Source organism: Cololabis saira, chromosome 6 (assembly GCF_033807715.1).
Source record: "Cololabis saira isolate AMF1-May2022 chromosome 6, fColSai1.1, whole genome shotgun sequence".
Classification (NCBI taxonomy): Eukaryota; Metazoa; Chordata; class Actinopteri; order Beloniformes; family Belonidae; genus Cololabis; species Cololabis saira.
In genome coordinates, this window is record NC_084592.1 from 35,540,074 (window position 1) to 35,560,388 (window position 20,315).

The 20,315-nt window shown below is 44.0% G+C and overlaps 1 protein-coding gene across 1 annotated transcript in view; it reads right to left on the minus strand.

Moving 5' to 3' along the window:
* Window positions 1–20,315, minus strand: part of gli2a (GLI family zinc finger 2a) — a 110,929-nt gene that overhangs the window by 36,398 nt on the left and 54,216 nt on the right. Inside the window, exons 5-7 of the mRNA XM_061724071.1 lie at window positions 19,432–19,641; window positions 4,307–4,508; window positions 2,580–2,775 (exon numbers count right to left, since the gene is read on the minus strand). Of these exons, the coding sequence (XP_061580055.1) occupies window positions 2,580–2,775; window positions 4,307–4,508; window positions 19,432–19,641 (608 nt within the window). The remainder of the gene's footprint in view (window positions 1–2,579; window positions 2,776–4,306; window positions 4,509–19,431; window positions 19,642–20,315) is intronic.

Below are 20,315 nucleotides of genomic sequence, written 5' to 3' on the forward strand. Positions count from 1 at the left end.
GCACTTTGAATTACCTTGTGTTGAATTGTGCTATATAAATAAACTTGCCTTGCCAGCAGGTTAAACCAAAAAATATTCATCCATCCATGAGCCATCCATGCATCTCTCAATGATCCATCCATTATCCATCCATTATCCATCCATCCATCCATCCATCCATCCATCCATCCATCCATGAGCCATCCATCCATCCATCCATCCATCCATCCATCCATCCATCCATCCATGAGCCATCCATGCATCTCTCAATGATCCATTCATCCTCCATTATCCATCCATCCATCCATCCATCCATCCATCCTCCAGATCTGAGGTGATAGGCAGAAGTTCAGTTTTATTGACCACTAGGGTCTGCAGTTCCTCTAATGACCACTAGGGATCACTAGGGATCCGGATCATCAGTTTAGCTTTTTAGTCTTTTTGATGAGTTGAACTTCTGAGCCGTGAATAAGATCGATTTTCTTATTTCAAACAGATCATACGTGGTTGTGCTGGTTGAGAACACACCGCCTCCACCAGCTCCGAGTTGGTCTGGAAGGGTCTGAGTGTGAAGCTTAGCTAAGCAGCACGTAGCGGCTACCTGTGCTAACTAGTGGACGACTTCTAGCTTGTCTACATCCAGATCAGTTGAGGCCCCCGCGGTGGACTTTTCCAGACTAGCAGTTTCAGTTTTGGTGATCCTTGTTTCAGATGTTTCAGCGGCAGCAGGAACTTGGAGCAGCATAGTCCATCAGAATGGCTCTAAGATAACGTGAGATCTACCATGTTACTGTGGATTGGTTTTATTCCTGTTGTTAGTCGCTTTGGACAAAAGTGTCTGAACTGTAATGTTGGTTAGCCTGAGCTAAGCTAAATTAGCTATCTCATGATAGCTGAGGTAGGTAGGGTTGCCACCCGTCCCGTAAAATACGGAATTGTCCTTTATTTGAGAAACAAATGTTGCGTCCCGTATTGAACTAATGCGGGACACGATTTGTACTGTATTTTCCTTAACTTTTACACCATATTTTAGTTGAATTATTGAAATAAGTTAACTTTTACACCATATTCTAGTTGAATTATTGAAATAAATTAACTTTTACACCATATTCTAGTTGAATTATTGAAATAAATTAACTTTTACACCATAGTCTAGTTGAATTATTGAAATAAGTTAACTTTTACACCATATTCTAGTTGAATTATTGAAATAAATTAACTTTTACACCATATTCTAGTTGAATTATTGAAATAAATTAACTTTTACACCATATTCTAGTTGAATTATTGAAATAAATTAACTTTTACACCATATTCTAGTTGAATTATTGAAATAAATTAACTTTTACACCATATTCTAGTTGAATTATTGAAATAAGTTAACTTTTACACCATATTCTAGTTGAATTATTGAAATAAATTAACTTTTACACCATATTCTAGTTGAATTATTGAAATAAATTAACTTTTACACCATATTCTAGTTGAATTATTGAAATAAATTAACTTTTACACCATATTCTAGTTGAATTATTGAAATAAGTTAACTTTTACACCATATTCTAGTTGAATTATTGAAATAAATTAACTTTTACACCATAGTCTAGTTGAATTATTGAAATAAGTTAACTTTTACACCATATTCTAGTTGAATTATTGAAATAAATTAACTTTTACACCATATTCTAGTTGAATTATTGAAATAAATTAACTTTTACACCATATTCTAGTTGAATTATTGAAATAAATTAACTTTTACACCATATTCTAGTTGAATTATTGAAATAAGTTAACTTTTACACCATATTCTAGTTGAATTATTGAAATAAATTAACTTTTACACCATATTCTAGTTGAATTATTGAAATAAATTAACTTTTACACCATATTCTAGTTGAATTATTGAAATAAATTAACTTTTACACCATATTCTAGTTGAATTATTGAAATAAGTTAACTTTTACACCATATTCTAGTTGAATTATTGAAATAAATTAACTTTTACACCATAGTCTAGTTGAATTATTGAAATAAGTTAACTTTTACACCATATTCTAGTTGAATTATTGAAATAAATTAACTTTTACACCATATTCTAGTTGAATTATTGAAATAAATTAACTTTTACACCATATTCTTCACCTGTAGCTATATTATACATCTGGGCTGATATGGACATACGTAGCATAGGAGGATATTTCAGATGCTAGTATGGTTGTCTGTCTGTACAGTCATGCAAGTTCAATGCTATTAAAGCACTTTAAACTTTAAATCAAAGCATTTTGTTTTTTCATATAAAATAAACACATTTTTATTCAGTTTAGAAGTTTTGGGGCTTTTTTTTTGGCTCCTGCGCTGCTGAAATCAGGGCGTCCCTTATTTCTATTTCTGAAAGGTGGCAACCCTAGAGGTAGGGTGGATGTGTTCCAACGGCTACAGGACGTTCAACTTTTTGCTCATTTTCGGATTAACGGACGTTGGGCGGAGTTAACTCCTACTGACATGCCATGATCCAGAACAATGAAAAACAGGCTTCAAATTTTCAGATTTTATTAGCAAATAGGCGCCAGATCTATAAGCGCTAAAGCTCCAGTTGTTACCTGTATGGCCTCCAAGTTTGAGCTGTTGTGGGTGGACATCGGTGAAGCGGTGGGGGGATGCTGACGGGCCGAAAACGAGGATGGCGATGGCTGAATCAGAGTCGGGGTGTGACTGACGGCGCTGAAGCCTCTCTGGTGGGACAGAAGGTGGTGGTAGGCCATGGGGTTGATGGGATGGGGCAGGCTGAACGTGGGACTGGGAAGGGAGACAAAAAGGTTTTATTTATGCTGACTTTTATTTCTTTGCAGACATGTTTCCATCTCACAACCCTCAAAAGGAGTTCTGGTATTGGTGATACGTTATGAGGAGTTTCAGGTGTTGCGCTCATTTCTACTCAGAAGCTGAAGTTTCCAGTCAGGAGCTTCAACTGAAACGCTCCCTAAGGTCAGAATTCTAGCATGGAAAGTTGTAAAAACCTAGCTTTTCCCAACTTCAGTATCCAACATGGCTGCTGCACGCATCAACCAAGTGATCACTCAGTTAATTCTACTGTTTTTTAAATTTAAGTATTAAGGCCCAATCCCAATACACCCTCTACTTTCTTCCACTAGCCCTCCCTCACTCTCACTACCCCTAAAAAAGAAGCCACAGATTTTAGGGCACTTGAAATCTTCCCAGGGGCCTGTCCCAATACTCCCCCTACTCCTACTTTCAGCACCACCCCTAAAATCAGGAAGCTGAGAGCCAAAAGCTGTTTTAATTTCAGCTGTAGCGCTGTTAATATGCCACTTTATTAAGTTTTAATATTTTTCAGGCGTAAAAGTAACCGTTAAGATCCCCAACCTGGGCTCAGTTTATCCAAATAACGCCTGTTAAGAAATTTGAGCCGATGTTTTCGCCTGTCGGATGTTTTAGGCTACGCCGTAGGCTCTGCGTTGGTGTAACGCGGAACCATAAATCAGCCTTTATTCTGGCATGATCTTCGCAACATACATACTCATACATTCACTGAGTGAATATTATGAAAGTAAAATATATATTTCTCGCTAAAAATGTAATCAAAACGCATTTTTATGCAGAAACTAACTCAAAATATTGATTTTATTCACAAAAAAATAAGAAATGTCCGCCTTTTTTTTTTTTTTATTCAGTCCGCAAATGACGACGAAAAGCATTCTGGGAAATGTTTCTGTCCCTAGATCAGCTAGTATGCATTGGAAAACACTCGATCCGTAGGGACAGATTCATAGCCACTACACTAGTTTTCTCCACTACCCCTAGGTGGAAAGAGGAATTGGGACACCACTACCCTCACGGGAACGCGCAAAATTTAGGGGTAGGGATGAAAACTAGGGGTAGTGGGAGTATTGGGACAGGCCCTAACTGTAAACATAAATGAGAGCGTCATCTGCTTATAAACTGATTTTTGTATTAATCAACACCAGATGATGCTGAGCGTTATGTAGAAATAAAGAGGCAGAGGTCCAGAAACAAGACATCTAATGAAAAGCAGCTAGCTTACTGGGATTATTTTGATTCACAAGGAATTTCAGTGTATAAAGGACGAGGAAGCAAGTCTCATGTTAACCTCTGGAGATGGAGATATCACAAAAGTCGGTTCATATGCAGATAACAGTTAGATTTATGTTCACAATCTGTGTTCCACATCCTTTTTGGAAGAAATGGGCTGTGGACCGAAAAAGAAAAGGACAGAATAACTAATGTGAGTGAGCTGGTCTGTTGGCAGCTTGTCATCATGATTTTGTACCAAACACCAAAAACACACCTGATTCCTCCGACTGAAAGATGTCCGTAGGAGCTGCTGGCCGCCGAGCTGGACCGGGAGTTGTTGATGTAGGCCACGAGGGAGTTGGGCGAGGTGCGGATCATGGTCTGCAGGTCGATGCTAGCGTCCGACAGTGGCGAGATGGAAAGAGCCCTCTTCCTGCTCAGTCGGGGCGTTAGCCGAGGACTGGAAAAACGGGACACTGGACGAAGACAGAGAAACAATAACAGGTTTCTGAGATACCGTCATGTGTAGAAGTTAGTACACTCTCTTTAAGTCCTATACTATCGTGGCTTAAAGATATCACAACATTTATTTGACTGTAGTGAGTCTTACTTTAAAATCTCAGAATCCTAAGACCAACTGGTTCTGGTTTGATCTGGAAAGTTCTGGATTGATCTGGAAAGTTCTGGATTGATTTGGAAAGTTCTGTGTTGGTCTGGAAGGGTCTGGGTTGGTGTGGAAGGGTCTTAGTTAGTCTCAAAGGTTTTGGGTTCTCAAAGATTCTGTTAAAACAAGAACCTTCCAAAACAACTCAGAAGGTCCAGGATTGGTTTGAGGGGGAAGCTTAAAAGCAGCTATCTTTAACCCCAGCTGAAGGCTGCTAGCCAGGACTAACCACAGGACCCCAGGTGGACTGCCTCTGGATTAGGGATGGGCGGTATGGACTAAAAAATGTATCATGATAATTTCTGGCATTTATCCCGATAACGATAAAAATGACGATAAAAAAAATACCAATTCAACTCCACCTTTTTAACTATAAATCTATCACCACATTCAGTCTTTGGAGCCCCCAAATCACTGCTCTAAAAGAATACTGAATACTACTAAACTACACCAATGGGAATTTTTCTCTTTCTTTCTTTCTTTCTTTCTTTTTTTCTTTCTTTCTTTCTTTCTTTCTTTCTTTCTTTCTTTCTTTCTTTCTGGCTCATATCTATCTTTCTTTTTTTTTTCTTTCTTTCTTTCTTTCTTTCTTTCTTTCTTTCTTTCTTTCTTTCTTTCTTTCTTTCTTTCTTTCTTTCTTTCTTTCTTTCTTTCTTTCTTTCTTTCTTTCTTTCTTTCTTTCAGGCTCATATCTATCTTTCTTTTTTTCTTTTTTTTTTCTTTCTTTCTTTCTTTCTTTCTTTCTTTCTTTCTTTCTTTCTTTCTTTCTTTCTTTCTTTCTTTCTTTCTTTCTTTCTTTCTTTCTTTCTTTCTTTCTTTCTTTCTTTCTTTCTTTCTTTCAGGCTCATATCCTTCCTTCCTTCCTTCCTTCCTTCCTTCCTTCCTTCCTTCCTTCCTTCCTTCCTTCCTTCCTTCCTTCCTTCCTTCCTTCCTTCCTTCCTTCCTTCCTTCCTTCCTTCCTTCCTTCCTTCCTTCTTTCTTCACGTACGTTGTGCATGGATTTAACGTGGAACCATTAATCAGCTTTACACAAAAACGTCATCAACGGGAATTTATCGTTTTTACCGTGAGATGACAAATTCTTACCGTGGGGAATTGTTTTGACGGTATATCATGAACGGTAAAATATCGCCCATTCCTACTCTGGATCATCTCCCTCTGACAGCAGCTGTACTGTCCGGTACAGAGACTTCACCTTGGACCATTCCAGGACTCTTGTTGACTAACCAGGCCACTAGCTAACAGGTAATTACTTGCATTCTGCTGCACTCGGCGATACATTGCGAAGAACCCAGCTACACGGCATTGCAGGTCCTTCCATGTAGATCCCGTCATTCTAGTTAGCGCTGATGTCACAACAAAGCAACTGCATCAAAATGAACACCGTCAAAGAACCCAAACCTGGTATGATCCTGATCCACATTCCTTTCCAGGAGGTGGTGTAATGGACACCAATTCATTCTATTACTGACTGGTTGCATGCTAACTGCCGTTAAAACTCAAGAAGGTCCCTACAGGTCAGTGGATCCTACCAGGACCTACCTGCACTTACAGAACAGGTCCAGCCCTAACTCCCCCGCGAATGGAAATCCAAACTGTGCAGCTCCTGCGGCTGCAATTCGAGCCCAGACCATCATCCCTCCACCACCGTGCTTGACAGTGGTCTGTCCACCTCGGCCTCATCTGTCCAGAGGACATTGTTCCAGGATTCATCCCGGACTGTGTCTGAAGAAGCGAGTGTAAATGTGGAGGTCACGGCAATGTTTGCCTCTATCCGCACATCTGTCTCACAGACGCAGCTCGCCTGTAATGAATCGTCTCAGTCGTTCTCAGTCATTACTGCGATAACAATCTCGTCCAGCCTGCTGTACTTCTGCAACTTAAATGGAGGCAATTTAAACAAATTGATTTCAGAAAGCCATTAAAAAGGGAACAGGGCTGACCCACAATGGTGGAGTTCAGGGCTGCTACCAGACCCGGTTCTTCCACCGGTTCCTGACCCTTGAAGAAAAGAGCAGAAGAAATGTTCGAATGCTGCAACGACGGGCTCCATCATGTGACGCGTCACTTTTCTCCAACGTACATCAAGAAAAGCTATCATTTGTCTGCAGAATTCCTGCAGAAATGAATGATGGAATTCTTGAGCCAGCAGAGGCAGCTTCAAACAAAAACTGCTCTGGAGCCCAGTTTTTACTTCCCGGACCTCAATTATTCAACCAAACAGATACAATCTGCCCTCTCTCTCTCTCCACATCACCCTCCGAGGATACTTGTGGTTTATCTGCTAGAAGTTTACAAACGAGAGGAAGTAGCTCCGCTGCCTCGTAACACAGAAACAGAGAGATGAGCTCAGAAACCCAAACCTTACTCTGTAAGGTTTAACTGGACTGGATTGTGGGACTGGTCTGTGCAGGACTGTCTCCTGGACCCTACAGTGGTGAAGATATCTTAGTTACAGTTTTACTTTTAAAGGCTGAAGTTTGAGATAAAGTTGAAAAGTATTTTCAGTCTGATCTTGCACTTTAGGACATCATGGAAACTGCCACTCTGAACTCCTCCTCAGAACTACGGATTAACAGACCGGGACGAGCGACAGCAGTCCGACTGGGATTTCTTCAGACATCTAGTTGGAAATAGGCATGGGGCGATATACGATATTATCGTATATCACGTTAAAAAACAGCCGCGATAACGTTATCGTGGGGTACTGTAATTATCGCCAATTTTTTTTTTTGGTCACACAAGGCTACCAGCCAGGTAGAAGCCAGTGTTATTTTTTTCATGTATTTTATTAATATTATTTATTATTATTATTTATTTAATATTTTTTCAGAGAGTAGTACAAAAGTGTGCATTTGACTACTGTGGCACTTTATTTTCACTCAATCTTTGTGTTGGCCATGCAGCTTTTGTTTTGTATACTACAGAGCAGTGCCTTTATTTTATTATTTTTCCAGAGAGCCGTACTAAGTAGCAGGCAGCCAGCCACTGTTAAAGTTTCAGAGAGTAATACAATCAGTGTGCATTTGGCTCTACTTTGTCACTTTATTTCTATTTGTCACTTATTTCTTTCGACTCCCAGGGAAGTATTTTCTTACAAAAAAAGAAAGTTCAAATAAGTACCGGTACCGGTACTATAGTTTACACTTTGTAATGCATAACATTTACAGTACACTATTTGTTCTCTACCTCAAGTGTCACTGTGTTGAGAATGATTTGAGAATAAATGTTCTGAAGGAACCAGTGGATCCACGGTTAGTGTTTTTCCTTGCATTTTAAGAATTTTATAAGCGACACGCTAATATCGTGATAATATCGTAATCGTGATATTTTTGTCCACTAATATCGTGATATGAAATTTTCATATCGTCCCATGCCTAGTTGGAAATGGGTTTATACCCGTCCCAGACTGTTGTGCAGCAACAGCTGCATCTCTAGGGCCATTGCTGATGTCTTTTCCTTTTGACATTGTGTTTACACACCAGAGCGCTCTTGCAGGGGTTTATCTGTTTTGCCATGAACTCAGTAGGTTTTCCAAACAGACTGAATGTCCATCATTCCTCCATGTCTGACATCTACGAGGTGTTTCTGGCCCACGATCCACTGGTGGAACCGTCAGCTGCTGGTTCCCTGCTGGTTCCCTGCTGGAGTTCCTCCGTCAATAGGACATGCAGCAAACACCCCCACAGACAGGAAACTCTTAACATGTCACAGCTCACCTACGCACACGCAGAAACCCGCCACCACTGACGCGCTGCCCGACCTTGACTGCCGGCTGGTGAAGCTCAGGTCCCGTCAAGAAAATTAATCCCGGCACCAGCCTAATCACCGCGCCAGACCTGCAGCCATAAAACCCGCTTTTACTTCCAAAGCTGTGAGGTTTGAAGGTGGCAAGTCGTAAAGCCTGGACACACGCACTCCGTTAAAAGGCCCCTGGGAAGTTCAGACGGCACTAGACGGGCGTCTCCAAGGTGGAAATTATTTGGAAACGTATCAGAGTACTCAGAAGACATGTTTACATCACAGTTTTAAAAACTGAACTCAAGTGTGAAAATCTCTGTTATCCAGACCCACTATTAAGATTCCTACTCCAAAATGATGCTGCTGACTGAAAGTCAAAGTAGATCCTGATCCATCTCAGAGTCCGGTGGACTCATGACTGTAGAACCTGAAGTTGTTGTTTTCTAAATCAGTGAGTGCTCATCTTTACGATTAAACTGCTAACAGGCAAGTAGCATGTAGCGGCTGGTCACTGGTGACGGTTTTCTGTTGCTTTCTGGTCCGTTAACCATGTCGCCACATTGCTGCTTGTTGCTGGAACTAGGGTTGCCACCCGTCCCGTAAAATACGGAATTGTCCTTTATTTGAGAAAAAAATGTTGCGTCCCGTATTGAACTAATATGGGACACGATTTGTACCGTATTTTCATTAATTTTTACACCATATTCTAGTTGAATTATTGAAATAAATTAACTTTTACACCATATTCTAGTTGAATTATTGAAATAAATTAACTTTTACACCATATTCTAGTTGAATTATTGAAATAAATTAACTTTTACACCATATTCTAGTTGAATTATTGAAATAAATTAACTTTTACACCATATTCTAGTTGAATTATTGAAATAAGTTAACTTTTACACCATATTCTAGTTGAATTATTGAAATAAATTAACTTTTACACCATATTCTAGTTGAATTATTGAAATAAATTAACTTTTACACCATATTCTAGTTGAATTATTGAAATAAATTAACTTTTACACCATATTCTAGTTGAATTATTGAAATAACTTAACTTTTACACCATATTCTAGTTGAATTATTGAAATAAATTAACTTTTACACCATATTCTAGTTGAATTATTGAAATAAATTAAATTTTACACCATATTCTAGTTGAATTATTGAAATAAATTAACTTTTACACCATATTCTAGTTGAATTATTGAAATAAATTAAATTTTACACCATATTCTAGTTGAATTATTGAAATAAATTAACTTTTACACCATATTCTTCACCTGTAGGCTATATTACATCTGGGCTGATGTGGACAAACATAGCATAGGAGGATATTTCAGTTACTATATGGTTGTCTGTCTGTACAGTCATGGAAGTTCAATGCTATTAAAGCACTTTAAACTTTAAATCAAAGCATTTAGTTTTTTCATATAAAATAAACAAATTTTTATTCAGTTTAGAAGTTTTGGGGCTTTTTTTTTGGCTCCTGCGCTGCTGAAATCAGGGCGTCCCTTATTTATATTTCTGAAAGGTGGCAACCCTAGCTGGAACTGAGTTTAGATGGACAGAATTCTTGTAGCATTAAAGTCGAGCTTGGTCTCGTTCATCTGGCTAGTGGGTACTCTGACATGGTTCTGTGATTAAAAAATGGCTAAATTACTTCATCAGTTTAATGATGTACCATCTTACAAACCAAGCCAGCTAACAAATGCTAACCAGTGAACAAGCTAGTTAACATATGCTAACAAACAAGCTAGGTAACTCGCCCATCTGAACTGCAACTTCCTGCAGATCTTCATTCAGATGTTTTACTGTCTGTGAACCTTCAGGCCACTTGATCGTCACACGTACCGAAACTGCGATCGCACTGGGTTTTAGTACTGGTAAATATACAACCTCAGATAGACAACCACGTGTAACTTTGGAACAATGTCAGATGAGACCAAAGTGGAAATGTTTGTGGAAACCAGCAGAAACACCAGCAGAAACCCAGCAGAAACCCTCCACCTCCGTGTCAAGCACGGTGGTGGAGGGATGCTGGTCTGGACCTGAACTCTTCTGTAGACCAGAGTCTTAGAGAGACAGGTTTGCTGATCTTCAGGCTCCTGAAGATCCTCAAACCTCCAATTAAAGTGTTTTCATTTTCCACAAGGCAGCAGAAGCAAATTCTTGGACTAATCTTCCAAAAGTGCTCGTCGCTGCGGTCCTCTATAAATATTTTTTCTTTCCTGTATCTTTGTGTTGTGGAGTCTGTAATTATGAGTCTCAGTATGAATCCAGATCCCACACAGACGCACATGGACACATCTACATCCATGCACACGCACCACGCTAGCGGTGGCCTCGGCCTCAAAAACATCTGGTTTCTCTCTGCCTGCAGGAAGCTGCTCGCTCGCCCTTTCAATTAAAAGCAGCGCCTATAAAACACGTCCGTAGCGAGCGATGAGAGTTGTTCATGTGTGACGTGTTTTCCAGGTGAAACCAGGTTACAAGTCCAGTAGCCTGATTTCCTCTTAGAGGACAAACACGATGCGAAAGTTTGGCTTCATTACCGGAGGCGTTAGGATTTCTTTGAAGTCCTGTGTTTAGACTGAAGGGCGGTTTTAAGATGGAGGTGGAGGGCGGTGCTGGCACGGGGGGTGGGGGGTTTGAGAGGTGGTGGCGAAGCAAGTGGAGGAGAGGTTGAGGAGGTGGTAGTGATGATGCGGTGAGGTGGGCTCAGTTTAGATCTTATGTTAAAGGGGACCTATTATGTCATCTAATACCTATTTTAAACAGGCCTTGAATGTCTTAAAAACAAGCTTTTGATTGTTTTTGCTAAATAAATTAAAGAAATTCAGCCTCTAAACCATGTCTTTATCTTCCCATTCTCTAACCTCATTCTCTATGCGGGATTCTTTTTTTTTAATTTATTTTTTATTTTTTTACCTTGTCTGCACACATATTAATGGTTAATACCATGCTGGTAAAAACCTAAGGCATATATATGTGCATTGTTACTATATTTAATATATATGGATATATATACGCATACACACACACACATACACATACAAACCCAGTGGGTTTTTTTTGGGGGGGGGTGACATCCGCTGCTACTAAACCAGGAAGCAAGAGCACACGGAGGCACACGTCGAGCACTGGAAATCTGCAACAAAAACCACAAACGAAACACGAAACCGACACAGAACCGACCAAAACACGAGCAGTAATCGTCCCAAATCTCGAGATCCAATCACAATCTGAGCTAAGCTACCGCGACTAACTAACCCCAAAAACTACATAGTTATGGGTAGTTGTTGTTGCTCTTTTTTCTTCTGTGCAAAAAGATTCTTATAAACCAACATGCCACCATTGATTACATTTGAGATCTGTAATGAACGATTCATCAAAGGGTCCCATTCTTGAGCTACTCGCTGAAGCTCATTGGCCATTCTCAGCATTGTTGCTAAGCGACCAACGTTATTGACACAGGAAGTGAAGAAGCGGGGAGACTATTTAGCCAATCAGAATGCAGAACACGATGCACAATGCAAATCCGTGAAGCAGCGAGACCGTGAAAGGTGAACCACGTTATAGCGAAGGATTACTGTATCTACTGTATATATATATAGCCCGTGCACATCTTCGGTTTCCTCTTTCACCATGGTTCGCACTTTGGGAAGCCTTCTTTATATTTCAGCAGTGCATTAGCGGAGTAAGCACAGGGCCCGGCACCGTTGGTCTATCTGCGTCCACACAGTGCTGCGAACCCGGCAACTCCACAGGGAATTTCATCGTCTGATATCGGAGCTCCGTTTTGATGATGTTTGGTATCTGTTATTTTAGCGTAGAAAAGAGTGAGTTTGATGCACCTTAACAAGGTCGGTCTGCGGATCAACAGCAACTGTCGGTGAGCCTTTGCTCCCGGTGAACGCTGCACTAAGTTCAGGTAAAAACAGCAGTCAAATCAGCAAAAGTGTCAGTTTGCTTGATGAAATAGATTAACTCCTGATAAAATAAGTTTGTGTGTATATTAAAGTACACACTGCATTGAGGCTTCTTGCTTTGGGAATCCAGGTCTGTGATTGGATGCTGCTTCGGCGTCGCCACTGCTCATTTGCATGAAGTTGAGATTCTCTCAACTTCAAATTGACGCTCCCGACGCCTCCATCGCCTCTGATGTCTCTTGCAGCGAACTTTCATAGAAAATAAATGGCAGCTGGATGCCTATGACGCCCGTGATGCTTTCGGTGTGAATGCACGGTTAGAATCATTGATTAACCTAGTATGCATGTTTTTTCGACAGTGGGAGGAAGCCGGAGTACACAGAGGGAACCCATGCAAGCACGAGGAGAACATGCAAACTCCCTCCGGGCCCCAGAGTCGAACCAGGAGCCTTCTTGCTGTGAGGCAACCGTGCTAACCACTAAGTCTATATTAACCACTAAGTCTATATTTCAGAATTCAACAGAATACAATGATTTTAGTTGGAAAAAAAGACCCGTTTCTAGGTTGGGGACGAGACCCGTCTCTGTGTCGGGAAGAGGCCCGTCTCTGAGCCGGGGACGAGGCCTTCCCGGCTGACTCTTGGCCAGCAATGCCCCCCCCACCCTCCCCCACCCTCCCTGCCCCCCTCCCTCTTGGCCAATCACAGCAGACCTGTGTTTATTTTTCCTGCTAACCTCCGCTAACACTGTGAATATTATTATCAAGGGCGTCTCTGAGCATCCAGTGTGGAGCCCAAAGCTGGCGTTGTGTTCAGCGGTGTGTTTATGCACACACTTCCAGCAACGTGCTGGTGAACCAACAGATAGTTAAGTGTTTGTGTATGAGGTCTGAGGGGCCCGCTTACCCCCAGAACCCCTCCTTTCAGCCCACCACCACATCAGTGCACAAACTAGTCTGCCTCTGCAGCACCGACACAGAAAACTCTCTGTCCTCTGGACGACACACGTTTACGTTGGCTGACGCTTTTGTTGCGGGAACTTGAACATTTTCCCTCAAAGAGCTTATATTTCTCTGCCCACCCACCCTTCACATACCTGCACACTCATGACCAGGCTACTTAATGCCCTCCAAAGTGGCACACCAACCATACACCAACCACACCAACCATACACCTACAACATCAGCCATACACCAACAACATCAACCACACACCAACAAAGACAAACCACACCAACCACACACCAACAAAGACGAACCACACCAACCATACACCAACCACACCAACAATACACCAACCACACCAACAATACACCAACCACACCAACCGTACACCAACCACACTAGCCATACACCAACCACACCAATAATACACCTACAACATCAGCCATACACCAACCACACCAACAATAGATCAACCATACACCAACCACACCAACAATAGATCAACCATACACCAACCACACCAACAATAGATCAACCATACACCAACCACACCAACAATAGATCAACCATACCAACCACACCAACAATAGATCAACCATACACCAACCACACCAACAATAGATCAACCATACACCAACCACACCAACAATAGATCAACCATACACCAACCACACACCAACAATAGACCAACCACACCAACCACACACCAACAAAGACGAACCACACCAACCATACACCAACCACACCAACAATACACCAACCACACCAACCGTACACCAACCACACTAGCCATACACCAACCACACCAATAATACACCTACAACATCAGCCATACACCAACCACACCAACAATAGATCAACCATACACCAACCACACCAACAATAGATCAACCATACACCAACCACACACCAACAATAGACCAACCACACCAACCACACACCAACAATAGACCAACCACACCAACCACACACCAACAAAGACCAACCACACCAACCAAACCAACAATAGACCAACAAAGACGAATCACACCAACCACACCAACAATAGACCAATCACACCAACTATACACCAAACACAGACCAACCATACACCAACTATACATGTACACCAAACACAGACCAACCATACACCAACCATACCAACTATACCTGTACACCAAACACAGACCAATCATACACCAACCATACCAACCTATTCAGCAACCATAGACCAACCACAGACCAACCATAAAAGCAAACATACACCAACCATAGACTAACCGTAGGTAGACCATACACCAACTACAGACAACCCATAGACCAACCAAAGATCAACCATAGGTCGACCATAGACCAACTATGGACCAATCATACACCAACCACACAACACCACTGGAGTACCAGCACTATTCTGGTGGACCATTGTAGGTGCACCACCACTAAACCATGGAGCAAGTCTCCCACAACCTGAAATTAGTAAAAATCCAAAGACAGCAGGAGCTGTTTGGATATCAATGGTTGGTGGCTGGTTCTATCTTGATCTAGATCATCATATACCTGATTTCTATGTTTCTTTTCACATCAAAACAAAAATGTTCAACATGGAGCAACACAGCTAGCAGTCATGGTGGCAGTGTTGAGTCAACTTTTAAACTAAAACGACAAGGAAGGATACCAGTGGATGTCCTGAAGTAGTGAAAATGACATCTGTTATTAGCTGTGAACTCCAGCGAGCACCTTTCAGCTGGGGTGCTCGCTACACCAGAAGGTTCTTCAAAACGGTCCCTCACAAATGACTGTCTAGCACTGGCTGTGTAGCTGCAATCTGATTGGCTCCCGCTCGGGATGACGTGTCAGAGGTTGAAAATCATCCAAGTTTTAATGCAAGCAACGCTCCCTGCGTGGTGCACAAATCCCATAATTCAGTTCGGTAACGCCTGAGGTCACCAAATGCATAGACAACTGACAGTGACGCTATGGATGCTTCCACTAAAGCGCCAGCATTGGCATCATAGGTTAGCATTAGCTAAGCTAAGCTGAAATGAGGTCAGGTGTCAGGTGAGTGACAGGCTACCTTCCTCTGCCTATTTGTCAGATAGGTAACTGAGGGTGTGGGCAGAGTCATCTCCATCCACCTCTTAGATGGACCACAAAGATCGCTATTTCCATCGAAAATCCTGCGCTGATGTTTGTTTCTGCTAGCAGACAGGGGGGAGGCCGGACTCTGGGTTCACCAAGGTCTTCCAGGTCTTGGTGGGTCTGCTGAATATTGATGCATAAATTGATTTTTAATAGGAGATTTATCTCTCTGGCATTCCAAAATCAACAGCTCGTGATGCGAGTAGCACATACTTCCCGCCGTCTCCACCGCTCCCACCTCTCTGCTGTAAACGAGTTCAAGTGAGGTCTTTGATTCGAGGCTCGGCTGCAATCATCCGCTCACTTCTCAGGTCAATACGACCTCTGTGTGAGGAGCCGTGATGGAGGAGCCTCCAGACCGGCTGAGCAGCCGCATCACTCAGAGAACGGTAGTGGAGGTGAGGAAGCAAACAACATTGCCGGGGAGGGGGGGAAGGGGGGGGCGGCAGGGCCTCAGCCGTGGATCATCTCTACCAACTCTTGTGTCACTCTGAGAAAGATAAACAATGGTGAGTGACATCACAGCTGGGCCTCCGTCAGGAGATCCAGAGCTCAGCACGTCCTCCCAGTTAACGTCTTCCGGGACAACCCGGTCTGAGCCACGCTCGCCCTGCAAGGTTAAACTCTGCCGGCCTGGTAGACACAAGATTAAAAACCTCAAGGACAATTGTAAGTACCTCCACACCACTTCTTCAGGGTTAAAGAGCAGCAGCCAGATGCAGCAAATCCTCATCACGGATGAGCTGGTCATCAGCAGGTGTGCAGACCTCTACAAAGTAGATTTGGCACTTTGGTGCTCTGGAGCACTCAGGTGTGTGTTAACACAATGCCAAGAAGGAAAGACATCAGCTACCATTTTAGAGAAAAAAACTGTTGCCGCACATGACTTTGACAAGGGTCATAAAACCACGACCAAATAAATTTAAAATGAATTACGAGTGGAAAACCTTGGAGGCAGCTTGGAGATGTTTGGTCCTGATGTCCAGAACCATGTTTGGAGAAGACCAAAAACAGCATTTCAGCAGAAACCTCTCAGACCTACAAGCACGTTGGTGGAGGGATGATGGTCTGGACCTGGACACCTTGTGGTCCCTCGATTACATGACCAATAGCTACTAGCCACTAGCTCAGCTAGCCACTCTGGCTGGATATGCTAGTCACAGAGACACGCTAGTGGCTACATGAGCATGGTTGCTGTGAAGCTCCAGCATCTCTTGTTCTAAATGTACGGGGATGGATGCACCCTTCCATACCACCCCAGAACCTTCCAAACCACCCCGGAACCTTCCAGACCAACCAAGAACCTTCCAGACCAACCAAGAACCTTCCAGACCAACACAGAACTCTTCCATACCACCCCAGAACTCTTCCAGACCAACCCAGAACCTTCCAGACCAACCCAGAACTCTTCCAGACCGACCCAGAACCTTCCACACCACCCCAGAACCTTCTACACCACCCCAGAACCAGTGTCAGTAATCTATCTGCTACAACAAAACATTGATTCTGATCCGTTAGGTGTTTATTCACAGAAGTGAAGTTGATCAAAGCCTCTCACAGCAGCAGCACAAACAGACCTGACTGAAACCCAAATGAGAGACTCGGAGTTAAAGTGGTTTTACGAGCTACTGGCCTTCAGGCTTTCAGACCTTTTTGGATGTGTGACTAAACATGGCCCCCATGTGTGCAAGTCAAAAAATCTGAGACTTTGATGTGGCGAAGCGTTTCACAAGAAAGCCCGGAGAGGAGGAATAATAGGACGGTATGAACAGGCCTGGTGTTGAGAACAAAGGAGAAGATGGTCGTTAAGTATGAGCTTTCTGATGTTGCACCGATGAAAGACCTGCTGTCATATGGAAAATAAAAGAACAGCCTGCTTTACTTTTGAGCTTTTATGAATCAAGACGTCGTAAAAACATCATCAGGTGTCGAAACGAGGTAAATACAAACTCCGCTAACAAGACATATTACACCTTCACTGTTTATGCACCTAAAAACCAAATCCACCACAGAAGCAGTGCGAGAAATCCCAAGTACCCCTGCATGATCTAGGAGGGTAAGCATCAGCCAGGTGCTGCTCTCATCGATCCGTGATGGATTGATTGGTTCATCAAAGATCCTCAGCAGGAATGTAGACCTAACAGGTGTTTTGGAGGTTTCTCTGGTCTGGAGCATTCAGGTGTGGGTTAACAGAAACCCAAGAGAGAAGGACATCAGCAATGATTGTAGAGAAGCAACCATTACTGCCCACAAGAGTCAAAAACCCCAATGAACAAAAAAATGGACCAAAGTAAAGAAATAAAGCCATACAGGGAAATACTTCAACATATCTCTGAAGGTGGAGCTAGGTGGAGCTAGGTGGGGTTAGGTGGAGCTATTGTGGAGCTAGGTGGGGCTAGGTGGGGCAAGGTGGACTAGGTGGGGCAAGGTGGACTAGGTGGGGCAAGGTGGACTAGGTGGAGCTAGGTGGAGCTAGGTGGAGCTACGTGGAGCTAGGTGGAGCTACGTGGAGCTAGGTGGGGCTAGGTGGGGCTAGGTGGAGCTAGGTGGGGCTAGGTGGGGTTATTGTGGAGCTAGGTGGGCTAGGTAGAGCTAGGTGGAGCTAGGTGGAGCTAGGTAGAGCTAGGTGGAGCTAGGTAGAGCTAGGTGGGGCTAGGTGGAGCTAGGTGGAGCTAGGTGGGCTAGGTAGAGCTAGGTGGGGCTAGGTGGAGCTAGGTGGGCTAGGTGGGCTAGGTGGAGCTAGGTAGAGCTAGGTGGGGCTAGGTGGGGCTAGGTGGAGCTAGGTGGGGCTAGGTGGGGCTAGGTGGGGCTAGGTGGAGCTATTGTGGAGCTAGGTGGAGCTAGGTGGGCTAGGTGGAGCTAGGTGGGGTTAGGTGGAGCTAGGTGGGGCTAGGTGGGGCTAGGTGGAGCTAGGTAAAGCTAGGTGGGGCTAGGTAGAGCTAGGTGGAGCTAGGTAGAGCTAGGTGGGGCTAGGTGGAGCTAGGTGGGGTTAGGTGGAGCTAGGTGGAGCTAGGTGGGGTTAGGTGGAGCTAGGTGGAGCTAGGTGGAGCTAGGTGGGGCTAGGTGGAGCTAGGTGGGGCTAGGTAGAGCTAGGTGGGCTAGGTAGAGCTAGGTGGAGCTAGGTAGAGCTAGGTGGGCTAGGTGGAGCTAGGTGGGGCTAGGTAGAGCTAGGTAGAGCTAGGTGGGCTAGGTAGAGCTAGGTGGAGCAAGTTAGAGCTAGGTGGGGCTAGTTAGAGCTAGTTGGAGCTAGCTGGAGCTAGGTGGGGCTAGGTGGGGCTAGGTAGAGCTAGGTGGAGCTAGGTAGAGCTAGGTGGAGCTAGGTGGGGTTAGGTGGAGCTAGGTGGAGCTAGGTGGGGCTAGGTAGAGCTAGGTAGAGCTAGGTGGGCTAGGTAGAGCTAGGTGGAGCAAGTTAGAGCTAGGTGGGGCTAGTTAGAGCTAGTTGGAGCTAGCTGGAGCTAGGTGGGGCTAGGTGGGGCTAGGTAGAGCTAGGTGGAGCTAGGTAGAGCTAGGTGATGCTAGGTAGAGCTATGTGGGGCTAGGTAGAGCTAGGTGGAGCTAGGTGGGGCTGGGTAGAGCTAGGTGGGGCTGGGTGGGGCTAGGTAGAGCTAGGTAGAGCTAGGTGGAGCTAGGTAGAGCTAGGTGGAGCTAGGTAGAGCTAGGTGGGGCTAGGTAGAGCTAGGTGGAGCTAGGTGGGGCTAGGTAGAGCTAGGTGGAGCTAGGTGGGGCTGGGTAGAGCTAGGTGGGGCTGGGTGGGGCTAGGTAGAGCTAGGTAGAGCTGGGTGAAGCTACAAGCTTCAGAATCATGAAGGTACTTAAAATGACACAGAATCCAGAACAGCTCGGTTCTCATCCTGGGCTGAGGCTGATGGGCATCCGACCCTGGAGCGCATGAATACCAGCCTGTAGCTGCTAATTGCTTTGGTTGGCTTCAGTTTACGTTCCCAGGTCGACAAGTCCAGCTGAAGCTGAAGCCCCGACACAGCGAGCATTGTCCTCACCGTCCACAGGGCTGATGTAATCTGGTAAATGGGCTGCAGCCGCGACGGCCGCCGCTGCCGCCGCCGCCGCACCGTTCTGCATCAGCAGCTCGCCGTAGGGGCTCCTCTGGCTGGCGCTGGCCATCAGCTGGTAGTACTCCGAGGGGTTGGCCCCCGGCGGCGGAGGCGGGAAACTGAACAGGGCGCGATCCTTGGAGTGTTCGTGGGCCACTGTAGCAAACAAGAAACAAAAACACAACAGTTTGTGAATGAATGTAGCAGAATGTTGGTAAAATAATCAACCAGCACAGTTTCAGCCTTCTTCTGACATTTCGATGACAGTTCGATGGGAACTGTGAGGGGAACCGTTGGGGGAACCATGATGGGAACCGCAGGAAGAACTGTGAGGGAAACCACGAGGGAACTGCGAGGGAAACTGTGGGAGATCCAAACCAGACATCTACAAATGTGTCTGAGCTGGAAAGAGGAATGATCTAGATGTCCTCCTGCTCTGATCCAGAGATCCTGAAAGATCTTGTTGGAGTCTCAACCAGCTTGTAGCTCCAAGGGTTTACTTACTTTTTGCTGCATGCCCAAGGGATTGAACAAATACCCCAAATAAACAGCAGAACACAAAAAACTCCGTCAAACACAAACATCTGTCGACACGCCGCGCTCCAAGTCTCCCGGCAGGAGCTGACACACGCTCCGCTGAACTCTGCGGTTCCTGGACTTTATTTGTGTTCAGAAAAGCTCCATTTGCTGCCAAAGTTCCTGCTTATCAGCAGCAGCATCTCTTTGCTTCTCTTGCTTCCAAGCAGCGTGTGCTCTGTGATTTATCGGTGTCTGGTCTTCTGAAACCATCTGTTCTCACTGCTGTGGTATCTCCTGGCCTATCGCATGCA